This window comes from Microchirus variegatus (genome assembly GCF_963457635.1).
Source record: "Microchirus variegatus genome assembly, chromosome: 19".
In the NCBI taxonomy this organism is placed as follows: Eukaryota; Metazoa; Chordata; class Actinopteri; order Pleuronectiformes; family Soleidae; genus Microchirus; species Microchirus variegatus.
The window spans coordinates 22,050,057-22,063,976 of NC_139820.1; the positions used below are offsets into that span (position 1 = coordinate 22,050,057).

Consider the following 13,920-nt stretch of genomic DNA (forward strand, 5'->3'; position numbering starts at 1 on the left):
CATATAATATATAACCTTAACCTACAAAGGAACATAAACGCTTAGAAATAAAAGTGCTTAGTAGAACCATATAAGGTTATTTGGCTTGTCCTCATAGAAGAACCCTTTTTGGAACCCTTTTGGAGGGTTCCACCAAGAACCCTTTTAAAACCCTTCATTCAGGAAAGGGGTTTTAAAGGGTTCTCTGGATCAAAATGGTTCTTGCTGGAACCATTAGTGTTACCAAGAACCCTTAAAAAACCCTTTATTCAGGAAAGGGTTTTTTCAGAAGTAAATGGTTCCAGGTAAAACCTCAGCCCTTTTAGAAGAACCCTTTTGGAACCCTTATTTCTAAGAGTGACTCAACGTCTCCAGATTAAATAAAACATGAAACTTCATTTTTCCTACGATCCTGGATCCTGGGTTCGTCTTCCCTTTGATTCCTGAAACGTTCACAGGTGGCGCCGATCCTTCGAGGGTGAACGACGCTGCTTTATCTGAGGCGGCTGCAGTTGCCACGGCTGTCCAGCAGGAGGAGGTGTCACTCTGGATGTGGACTCACAGAGTCTCTCTCTCTCTCTCTTTGTGCTGCAGTATCCGTCTTTCTAATTAGACAGAGTTGTGAGGCCGATTCAGCCTCAGCCTCATTTCTCTTCTTCTTCTTCTTCTTCGTCTTCTTCTTCTTATTCAGACGACGAGGATCAGTGTCACTGATGAATCAATAAACCATCGGTGGGAAGAAACCACAGAAATCAGCACAACTGCTGCTGCTGCTGCTGCAGCGAGGACGACGTCCTCGTAGGTTGAGATGTGAAGACGTGAAGCAGCAGCTCAACAGATCCTGATTGATTAAACACTCTGCGACTGCGAGGCTGACATTTCCCAGAAAACGCTCGACTACAGTTTCCGGAAATCACAGAAAGCACTTGGCCGTCGCTCGGCTTGGCTCCGCCCCCTCGCTCTGCAAATAAACAACTAACAACGACGACCGCAAAAATGCTGCCGCTTTGCTTTTAGGCTACGAGCGTTTATAACGTTGTAATATAGGAATGAAATGTACAATTATAAGAGTAAATTTAGAATGTAATGTTACAAGAATTAACTTGTAATTTGGGGAGAATAAAGTCATAATATGAGAAGAAATAAGTTTTAATATTAGGAGACTAAAGTTGTAAAAATATTTTAAAAAATATATAGTTGTCATTACAAAATAAAGTTCTCGTATTATAAGAATAAAGACGTAATTTTTCATGAGAAAAGATCGTAATATTGCAAGAAAAAAGTTGTAATATTTGGATAATAATCTGTAAAATTATAAGAATAAAGTTGTAATATTACAAGATTTAAGTCGTACTTTTTCATAAGAAAAAGTTGTAATATTTGGGGAATAACGTAAAATTATAAGAATAAAGTTGTAATATTACAAAAATAAAGTAATACATTTGGAGAGTAAAGTAGAAATAATACAAGTTGTACGATTATAAGAATGAAGTTGTAGTATTTCAAGAATTAAGTTAGAATATTTAGAGAATAGAGTAGAAAAAATACAAGAATAAAGTTGTAATATTTAGAGAATAAAGTCATACTTTGCAATATTGCAAGAAAAAGGGTGTAATTTTAGTAGAATAAAGTTGTAAAATCATAAGAATAAAGTTGTAATTTTAGGAGAATTTTTTCATGATCATTTTAATTTTTAATTTTATGAGAATAAAGTAAAATTATAAAAATAAAGTTGTAATATTACCAGAAAAACACTGAATGTGGTTTTTAATTCATAAATATCACACTCGTCTTTCTCTGGGTTATAAATTCATGTTAAAATCATCATCAAAATCACGCCTGCAGCAGATTCAGCAGATTCATTCATCACCGTAATCACCGGGATTAAAATCCCTGCAGGGGAATATTATTCTAATCCAATACACGCTAACGACAACACGCTAACACAGTTACACGTGCTAACCGTGCTAACCGTGCTAACCGTGCTGCCTCGGCCCCATAAAAACACAACAACATCCCGTTTGTTTTTTGTCAAAATAAAAGCCTCTTATCTTTAACCTCAACATGAGGACGAGTGGTCCTGTAGAGACCAGTGCTTATGCGTGGTCCTCAAGAGGTAACACATACAAGAACACACACACACACACACACACACACGAACAGGGATCTGTAATGGCTCCATGAACAGACTGACTATAATCTGCTTGTGTTTGTCGGCTCTTATTTTGTTATCAAACACAATCCTGACGTGATTTTTCCTCACATTCAGCCTCAGAGTAACAGAACAACAGAATAACAACAACAACAACAACATCAAAGCAGCAGATTCTGCTTCTAACGCAGATCTTTTCTTCTCACGGTCCAGACCAACGTTTCAATTCTGACTGAATGGGAAAATCAATTTGGAGCGAACCATTGTGAGCGCGGCTGAATGCGCTCCATTATGAGAACTCACACCGAGCGTTTGGACTTTTCTGTGTGAACCAAACGACTCAAAGTCTGAGAGAAAATTCACTGAACCTGAGCCGAGACGATATGTGATATATATATAAATATATATAAATATCTGATGTTTTCTTTGTGAGACAAACATCTGTGTGAAACTGTCGTGATGTGGTTTACATACGTGACACAAACACACACGAGTGACTTAAAGCAGATGTTTTGCTAGATTTTTGAATTATAAGTAGACTTTGGAATTATAAGTATATTTTAGAATTATACGTAGATATTGGAAGTATAAGTACATTGTGGAATTATATGTACATTTTGGAACAATAGGTAGAATTTGGAACTATAAGTATATTTTGGAATTATACGCATTTTTTGGAATTATACGTAGATTTTGGAACTATGAGTAGAATTTGGAATTGTTTGTAGATTTTGGAATTATAAGCAGAATTTTTGAATTCTACATAGAATTTGGAACTTTAAGTAGATTTTGGAATTATAAGTATATTTTTCGGAACTATAAGTAGAATTTGGAATTATAAGTATATTTTGGAAATATAAGTAGAATTCGGAACTGTAAGTAATTTATGGAATTATAAGTAGAATTTGGAACTCTAAGTAGAATTTGGAATTCATAGTATATTTTTAAAGTATAAGTAGAATTTGGAACTGTAAGTAATTTAAGGAACTATAAGTAGAATTTGGAATTCTAAATAGATTTTGGAATTATAAGTATTTTTTTTTTTTTTTTTTTAATTTCTTTCTCGAAAGATACATTTATTTCCTCTCTTACATCCGATCTAACACTGTATAATGTAACAGCTTCATAAGTGTAAAATGTAAGTTGAAGCGACTCTAACTTTTATTATAAAACAATTATTATCATAAACATTAAAAGTTAGCGTTACATCCTGATGACAGAGTTTCTATAGAGAGAGAGTTTTGTAGTTTGATGATGTGAATCTGCAGGAGATCAGAGCTGAAACTGACGGACGAGCGTGGATCACATTAGCTTCACATTAGCTTCACATTAGCCTCACATTAGCTTCACATTAGCCTGACATTAGAGCGAGCGTCCACTGAGGTTAATTAAGAAGGTGTTTGACGCCCGGGGGATCAGGACGACTTCACACTCCACTGCTGCATTTATCACACAGTGATTCACTGACGCTCGTATATTTTCATCATCAGTTATTTTATTCTTTCTTTTCAGGGTTTGTTTGTTTATGCTTTTGCTTTTTGTTGCTTTGAATAAATCCTGAGGAGCTAACTTTCAGAGTGAAGTAAAGTGTTTACTACACTTTGAGTGATTCCTTCATTTGGAACACATCATACTTAAAGCAGCAAAATCCTACTTCAAATGCAAATACCTCAAACTCCTCAAACTCTCATGACTGTGAGCAGTTTAGCCTCAGGTTTGGACGCAGAAACTGTAAAAACTGCAAAGCTCCTTAAATGTGCAGCTGTCAAAGTGTCTGTAGTTAAGGTGAGAACGGTTAAGGTACTTTGAGAATCATGTGTGAGGAAATTAAAGTACAAACGTGTACTTGACGACATCTACGAGGAACTGAGACTTAAATCCTCTCAAACAAAAACATAAATATTATTAAATATAGATCATTTTAGATTAAATTAGCTCTGTTACGGGACCTATAAAGTATTATCTTATCTTAATGTTTCCTTATATTTTTTTTTACTTTACCCTTTAGTTCTTTACTTTATCTCACATTCCCTTATCTTATCCTTGTATCATCTACTCTTCTCTCATTTAACCCTATCTTCATTTCCTTTCCTTATCTTTACTCTATATCCTTACCTTAACTATCATTATCTTACCTTAACCTTTCTCTAACTATCATTATCTTACCTTAACTATCATTATCTTACCTTAACCTTTCTCTAACTATCATTATCTTACCTTAACTATCATTATCTTACCTTAACCTTTCTGTAACTATCATTATCTTACCTTAACTATCACTAACTTACCTTAACCTTTCTGTAACTATCATTATCTTACCTTAACTATCACTAACTTACCTTAACCTTTCTGTAACTATCATTATCTTACCTTAACCTTTCTGGAACTATCATTATCTTACCTTAACTATCATTATCTTACCTTAACCTTTCTCTAACTATCATTAACTTACCTTAACCTTTCTCTAACTATCATTAACTTACCTTAACCTTTCTGTAACTATCATTATCTTACCTTAACCTTTCTGGAACTATCATTATCTTACCTTAACTATCATTAACTTACCTTAACCTTTCTGTAACTATCATTATCTTACCTTAACCTTTCTGGAACTATCATTATCTTACCTTAACTATCATTATCTTACCTTAACCTTTCTCTAACTATCATTAACTTACCTTAACCTTTCAGTAACTATCATTAACTTACCTTAACTATCATTAACTTATCTTAACCTTTCTGTAACTATCATTAACTTACCTTAACCTTTCTGTAACTATCATTATCTTACCTTAACTATCATTAACTTACCTTAACCTTTCGGTAACTATCATTATTTTACCTTAACCTTTATTACCTTACTGTAACTACCGATTAATACGATAATAAATAAACTCTCAGTTTAACGTAAATGTGCTAAAACAGAACTAAATTTGCGTACGTCCACCTGACAGGATGTTAGCCAACAGACGACGTTGTTTTGATGCATTTTTTCTTGTTTGTTTTGTGATTAACTAGAAAAATAAAATCAAACCAAAGCGCGAAAACAACCTCAACATCTTTGCTTCCGAGCGTTTAAATCAATAGCCGGCGTTTGTGCCGAGTCATGAACGTGTCGCCTTCTCTGCAAAATATAATAAAATAATAACATTTGACACGAACACACAAAAAAACAACAACACTATTTGACAGTTTTGTTCTAAGTGAGGTAAGGAAAGTTTTACAGGGATAATCAGTGAGTGGAATAACGGCGTTTTCTCTTCGACGGCCCTCACAACGCTCACCTACATCACTCTGCATCTGTTTTCATTAAACATTCATCCACGCTGAGCCGATGTTTCCACTCTCACTCGTTTCACCGGCGACTCAATGCATTTTTTATGTGGCGTCGCAGAGAATCCTGGGTGTGAAAACGCAGAACTGACAGGTGAAGCGTGAGTTTCATTTTCTGTCTCCACAGTTACCTGAATTCACCTCAAACCAGGACGTGACAGTGAAAGAAAACACGGTCAAGCTTTTGTCCTTCATTCACGCCGAGAAGCTCACGTCCACAAAGTCATTATATTATGTGTACGACACATTTGTGAACGAGTTTTCCTTCATAGCAAAGATTTAAAGTGACAGTTCGGGATTTAAAACTGGGAAAACAACATAAAACCGGATTATATTTCCCAGACCGAACCCCATAGAGAAAACCAGCGTTTTTGACCTCACTGGTCGACTGCTGCCTCGTGTGGTCACTTTGTGTCACTGAGGTAAAGGATTTCAAACACCAAATTCACAAAATAACAACATGTCCAACTCACTGATGGAGGCAGCAGTGGATCGACAACTCCTGTGTGCTGTGATGTTAAATTGTCGATTTTCTCCATGGACTTTGGTGTGGGAGAGTGAGTGGTCTAAAAAAGTGTAAAAACGTAAACGTACATTTTTTTGTCGTTGAAAAACTCTGTCTAACACTGAGATAAAGCAGTTACTACATTATTAAGATATTGTAGACTTATAGCATAGACTTTTTTTAAGAAACGTCTTTTGTTAAGTGGCTTTAGTAAGTTACATCGAGGGTCTATGGCTAAAATCCTCTTTTATCTTAAAGCTTTACAGACTGTGGTTAGTAGAGTATTTATATGATATTTAAGGGGTTTTGGGTTCGGCACATGACTAATACACTGTAATACACTTATTTAGTTGAAATATGGATAACTCATTACATTTAGCTGACATTTCTACCTTATTATTTCATGTTTATGTAAATTAACTTAATATACCGTCACTGAATATTATCTCAGAAATACTTAATTGATTCCCGAGGGGGAAAGAGCTCGTATATGGAGCCACGGCCAATACGGAGATATTAGCTCGGCAAGAAATATATATCGAAATTAAAAAGATTACATACAATAAAATATTTACCGCTGTATGAAATATACATGAACTGAATAAATAAGAACATACAGAGCGTCAACAGTATTAGGAAAAACTGTGTAGAACCTAATATATATATATTTTAGTGTTACAATCCCTTAGACCACCACAGTGTGGAAACACCTCAACTGTCCCTGGAACAAAACTCTCAAATGACACAACACGACGATGACCTGAGTTCACCGACGGCGTTCGTATAAATAAAGAATTAAAAATATGCAAAAAGGTTCAGTGTGGCAGCAGATGTGGGTCAGAGAGCAGCCTCCAGGGTTTGTGTCTGATTCACCTGAACGCAGCAGCAGCAGCAGCAGCAGCAGCAGAAACAGCAGCAGCAGCAGCAGAAGCAGCAGCAGCAGCAGCAGCAGCAGAAACAGCAGCAGCAGGTGGGCCGTTAATCCACCTCTTCACCAACCATCACGACTCGGGGATTACGGCGATTGGATTTAGGGTTTAACGTTTATTCTTCTTTTTTATTTGTATTTCTTTATCTATTTTTACCTCAGAATTCTCCTTTAGCTCGTACCTGACTTTGCTTTTACAGGTTTTTCTAGCGCTAACGTCATGTATGAGAGACTCCGCACTGAGTCCTGGTCCTGGTGGACCATCTGGTCCTGGTGGAATCTTTAGTCCTGGTGGACTCTCTGGTCCTGGTGGACTCTCTAAGTCCTGGTGGACTCTCTGGTCCTGGTGGACTCTCTAAGTCCTGGTGGACTCTCTGGTCCTGGTGAACCCTCTGGTCCTGGTGGACTCTTTAGTCCTGGTGGACTCTCTAGTCCTGGTGGACTCTCTGGTCCTGGTGGACTCTTTAGTCCTGGTGGACTCTTTAGTCCTGGTGGACCATCTGGTCCTGGTGGACTCTGGTCCTGGTGGACTCTGTGGTCCTGGTGGACCCTCTGGTCCTGGTGGACTCTCTAGTCCTGGTGGACTCTCTGGTCCTGGTGGACTCTCTAGTCCTGGTGGACTCTCTGGTCCTGGTGGACTCTCTAGTCCTGGTGGACTCTCTGGTCCTGGTGGACCCTCTAAGTCCTGCATGTTTTCCCCTGATCTAAATCATTGATGCCTGACGATGTTCTGACCGTTCTGAAAACATCTCACACGTCTTCATTTAGAGCAGATTCCTCTTCCTTTAATTCAGATTCATCCATGAGAGAATTCTCCAATTTGAAGTTGAATTAAACGTAATAAAATATTAATAACGTCAGTGTCTCACTCGTGATAAATAAAACATGGCTCTTGCTGCCGAACACGAGGTCAAGACCATTTACTTTAGACTTTTTTTGTTAGTTTAGAAGTGTTTGTTACTACTACTACTTCTTCTACCACCACTACTACTATTACTACTACTACCACTACTACTATTGCTACTGTTACTATTACTACTATTACCACAACTACTATTACTAGTGCTACTACTATTATTACCACCAAAACTACGACTAATACTACTGCTACTACTACTATTACTACTACCACTACTACTACCAGTATTACTACAATTACTACTATTACCACTTCTACCACTACTGCTAATAATATTACTATTACTACTGCTAGTACTACTATCAGTATTATTACTACCACCACTACTACTACTACCACTACTTCTATTGCTACTGCTACTATTACTACTACTACTACCAATATTACTACAATTACTACTACTACCACCTCTACCACTACTGCAACTATTACCACAACTACTATTGCTAGTGCTTCTACTATTATTACCACCAAAACTACTAGTACTACTGCTACTACTACTATTACTACTACCACTACCACCACTACTACTACCACTACTACTATTGCTACTCCTACTACTACTACCACTTCTATCACTACTGCTACTACTATTACTATTACTACTGCTAGTACTGCTATCAGTATTATTACTACCACTACTACTACTACTACTTCTTCTACCACCACTACTACTATTACCACTACTACTAGTACTACTACTGCTACTACTACTACTACTACCACTACTACTATTGCTACTATTACTACTACTACTACCAGTATTACTACAATTACTACTACTACCACTTCTACCACTACTGCTACTACTATTATTACCACCAAAACTACGACTAGTACTACTGCTACCACCACTACTACCACTATTACTAATACTGTTACCACTACTACTACTACTACTAGAAATTGGTGTGTTTGCACATTTAAGAAATTCTGAGGTATAAATTCAGTAAAGTCATCTTAGTCAAGAAAAGCAAGTAGTTTAAGTTCTTTGCTATTTGTGTTGATGATTTGCACTTCAGGGCCACCGTAGTGATAAAGGTGTAAACAGGAAGTTGGTAACAGAAGGACAAACGTATGAAAACATAACCTCCGTGGCAGAGGTCGTAATCGTCCACACTAAGTAATTTTCCCACTTTAAGCTACTTGGTCCATTGGTCCTTGACTTTTCACCTGCTCAGTGGGGACACGCAGCCTAACAGGGACGCTGACGTGGAGGCGGGGGAGGGGCGCTGTGCTCACACACACACACACACACTACAACATGTCGAAGTCAGTCAAGCAGCTGCGGTCATGACAGACACGAACAACATGCCCTACAACACCAGGACAGCACTCATGGACGCAGTCATGCATGGACATGACACACACACACACACACACACACACACACACACACACACACACACACACACACACACACACACACCCCCCCACACACACACACACATTCTTGTACTTGCTGCATACTGAGGACTGTGTTGCTGACAAAGTGAAGACCAGCGTTTCCACTTTATAAATCAACACAATTACAAATACCTACTTCATGAATGACTATAAAGAACTACTGGTTGCAGTACCATAACATGTCTGCAGGTGGAGCCCCAGAGCAAAAAGGGCTGGAAAACATTTTCAATTTTTTTTTTTTTTGGTCCAAAATTTGACAAAAACGTCATACTATTCTATGTCGTCCAAAATTTGAAAAAAAAGTGAAAAAAAAAATTCACCCAACATTTGAAAAAAAATTTGACCAAAAATTTAAAAAAAAAAATTGACCCAAAACTAAAAAAAAAAAATTTGAAAAAAAAATTGACCCAAAATTTTTGTTTTAAAATTTGACAAAAAAGTCAAACTATACTGTCGTACAAATTTTTTTTTTTTTTTTTGACAAATTGAGTATAGCATGTTATAACAACCTAAGGAAGTGATTTGAATGAAAACAAAGTGAGGACCGGTCAAAATGTCCTCACTCCGTAAAAATGACCTCACTTTGTTGGTTAAAAACACTCACCGGTCCTCAGTATGCCACAAGTACAAGAACACACACACACACACACACACACACACGTATAGAGAATTGACTGCAGGCTAATTTCTTGCGGGTGTTTGCATTTCCCCTGTTTTGTCCTTCACACACATGAACACAGTGAAGCAGAAACAGTGACAGCTTCACTCTTCACTTCAGAGCTGATGAATGAAGTCAGACGCAGAGAAAGTGATGGATTAAATGATTCAAAGGCAAAAAATGTTTTACTTAATATAAGAGAAATAAAGGAGAGAGAAGAGAAGAAGAAAATAAGAAAGAAAAGGAACTGAACTGAACTGACTTTGACAGCGTTTTAATAAAAACATCCAAGGCGGCGAAATGTAAGGTTTCCACTTTATCTTCATTTAACAAAGTTAATAAAAGAAAGAAAAATAATTATAGTACGCAGGTGTTTGTTTTTGACTTCACAGCAACATCAGCATGAAGACAGATGACTGATTACAGTCAAAACGATGTTGTTTTCAATCAAAAAAATAAAGACAAATCAATTTATTTACTAAAATTGACATTTACTGATAATTAAAACCACATATAATTGATTAAAAATTACTTAGAGTTACTGCAAAGTCCAGTTTGATCATTTTTTTAAGTAAAAAATGCATATTTTCTATGTCATTTGTCAAAGTTTAAGGTTCAAACTTCATTTTTTTTAATATCTTTTAAAGTCACATTATTTTATTTTTCTGTAAGCCAGGCAAACTAAACTGTGACGTATTTCCAAATTTCACAAATTCAATCCAATTTTTTTTTTAAATTGAAGTACTTTTTTGGCTCAGGTGTGTTTTTATACTAGGTGAAAATAAAATAAATATACATATATATAATTTCATCAGATTGCCTATAGGGTTGTGCTGAATAAAAGGATATATTTATAATAATAAGAAATACAATTTTATTTGTTGGCGCCTTTCTCGACACCTTTAAATAGAAAAAAAACATAATAAGTTAAAAATAGAATAAAATAAAACGCGTTTTAACATAGTTACGGTAAAAAAGCAGCTTAAATGCTCTATGTTGTTCTAAGGGTTAGATGTTGATGTTGCTATGATCGTGATTGATTTAGATTAATAGTTATAATTAATGTATATAATAGTTGTTATTTAATAGGATTGTTTTTTTATGTCAGACGGACCAGAATGCACCTGGGTGAGCCTATGTTTTTTGAGGCAGACAATATTCCTCTGTTGTTTTTGTTTGTTTTCCTTGTTTTTGTTCAATAAAAACCACTCAAACATGACAATAATCTGTATTTTTACATTATTTTTTTTTGTCAAGACTTAACTAAAAATGTAATAAAATAACTATAACACGGATAAATAATAATAAATAATGTGTGTGGACTCGCGGTCAGGACGCCGCAGCAGCACATTCAGACGTTACAGACGTGGGTGTAAGTTAACCACAGCCTGACACTGTGTTATCTATAATAATAATAATAATAAACCACACCACAGTCTTTTTCCCCTCATCACAGCCACAACAACAACAACAACAACAACAACAAACTCATCGTGTTGCTGCTTTAAACAAAACCACAGACGGTGGTAAAGAAAAGCCTCTTCCTCCCCAGACGCTGTCGCCTCAAACATCAGGACTGAGTCAGGACAGAATCCACAAAACACTGAATTTGTCCTTGTTTCTGCTAAATGATGCATTTTTCTCTCTGCAGGACGAGATCGTCTGTGTCTTTGTTTGTTGTTTGTGAATCAGTGATGAGTTTGTGTTTGTTCTGCAGCTCCAGCCTTTAATTCAACCATCAATCGTTGATGTTTGAGCAGAGACTCTCAAAGCTCCAGGTCACAGAAGAGGATTAATGTGATTCTGTTTTACTTTATTATTAAAATAATGTGTGTATTTATTATGACGGCGCAGAAACATCATCTCTGCACAAACCACAGAACAACCACCAGAGAACCTGAGATGTTTTATTCTGCACAGAAAGTGAAACTAAACCAGGAAAAAACATGTTTGTGTTTTTAAAAAGTTTGTTTTTGTTCCATTTTAGAGACGAAGAAGACGAGTTTCTGAGGATCTGAAGGATACACATACAAACATGGTACTACAAAAAATACTACTACTACTACTGTTACTACCTCTACTATTACTACTGTTACTACTGTTACTACCTCTACCACTACTACTATTACTACTATTACTACTGTTACTACCATAACTACCACATCTACTACTACTACTATTACTACTGTCACTACTGTTACTACCATTACTACTACTACTGCTAGTACTACTATCAGTACTACTACTACTACTATTACTACTATTATTATTACTACTACTAGTACTACTGCTACTATTACTACTAGCACTACTACTATTACTACAACTACTACAACTACTATTACTACTACTATTACCACTACTACTAGTACTACTGCTACTATTACTACTACCACTACCACCACTACTACTGCCACTACTACTATTGCTACTGCTACTACTACTACTACTACCAGTATTACTACAATTACTACTACTACCACTTCTACCACTACTGCTACTACTATTACCACAACTACTACAACTACTATTACTACTGCTACTAATATTATTACCACCAAAACTACGACTAGTACTACTGCTACCACCACTGCTACCACTATTACTACTACTGTTACCACCACTACTACTGCTACTGCTACTGCTACTACCACCACCAGCACTAATACTACTGATACTACTATTACTACTGCTATTACTACTACTACAACCACCACTACCACTATACTACTACTACTAATAATAATAATAATTTTTATTTCTGCAGATTCAGTTGCAAAGCTATTATTATTATTATTATTAGTATTGGTAGAATTTTTATATTATGATACAATTAATATTGGTAGAAGTTTTACTACAATTTCAGCTACTGCTAGCATAAGTTACACAACTATAATAATAACATATTAGTACTGTATTGATTGATTATTCTGAGGGAACTTAATACAACTGTTAGACATTTGGTGTATTTAGTGTCCTCTCTTTATTGTCCCGTCTCTCCTCTGTTGTCCCACACTTTTTCTTCCTTTCACCACAACCTAACAAGGCAGATTCTGCTGATTGTGTGAACGTTTCTCTTCTTTCTATAATCCTGTCTTTAGATAATCTAACATTGATTTCACTCCATTGAAAATGGGTCGGCGATGACGTGAAGACGAACAAACGGAATGAAAATGTTAAGGTCAACATGTTTTTAATGGCGTCTCACGGACGCGTCTCACCTTCATGTGTCGTCGCCTCCGTCTGCTGAAGCGCAGAAGCTCCTTGTGTTGGCGAGCGATGAAGTTGACGGCGGCGTATTCAAGAAGAGCCGAGAAGACGAAGAGCAGACACACGGCCATCCAGATGTCTATGGCTTTGACGTAGGACACCTGAGAGGGGACAGAGAGGACAGAGAGGACAGAGGGGACAGAGGGGACAGAGAGGACAGAGAGGACAGAGAGGACAGAGAGGACAGAGGGGACAGAGGGGACAGAGAGGACAGAGAGGACAGAGAGGACAGAGGGGACAGAGAGGACAGAGAGGACAGAGAGGACAGAGAGGACAGAGAGGACAGAGGACGATTATTGTCCACCTTTGTGCTTTAAACAGAGCGTTAACGACAGATTCATCAACTTGTTGTTGATGTTCCTTTAAAATCTGGTTTATTTCCTGGAATGACTCATTTTATTCCACAATAATTTCTTTAAAACTTTTAAGAAATAATTTGGTTCAAAATAGATTGAATTAGATTGATTGCGTTGAGTTTTAATGCCTTTATTTTAAAGGCGCCATATGTAAAAATGTGGCCAAAAACGGTTACTACATTCAAATTCAAAACACCGAGGTCTTTTAGGTTTCGTTTTTCTGACGTAACTGGCAACCCGTGGTTGCTCGGCAGCTGAGACTCTACTGACTCTATGCAATGACTGGTAGACGGCGGTAGGTGGCGCCACACGACGCCAAAACGTGATTTCAATGATGGCCAGTTGCTTTAGATTTATTACATAATGCACCTTTAAGTTAGACGTCATGTAAACCTAATAAAGTGGTCAGTGAA

At 36.7% G+C, this 13,920-nt stretch overlaps 1 protein-coding gene across 4 annotated transcripts in view; it reads right to left on the reverse strand.

Annotated features, from left to right (window-relative positions):
* The window catches only part of glra1 (glycine receptor, alpha 1), a gene marked incomplete at both ends in the record, with an annotated part of 100,239 nt that overhangs the window by 8,325 nt on the left and 77,994 nt on the right, over positions 1-13,920 (reverse strand). For all 4 annotated transcript variants that reach the window (XM_083906139.1, XM_083906137.1, XM_083906138.1 and 1 more), the window contains one exon: positions 13,103-13,252. In XM_083906139.1, coding sequence (XP_083762265.1) covers positions 13,103-13,252 — 150 coding nt within the window. The remainder of the gene's footprint in view (positions 1-13,102; positions 13,253-13,920) is intronic.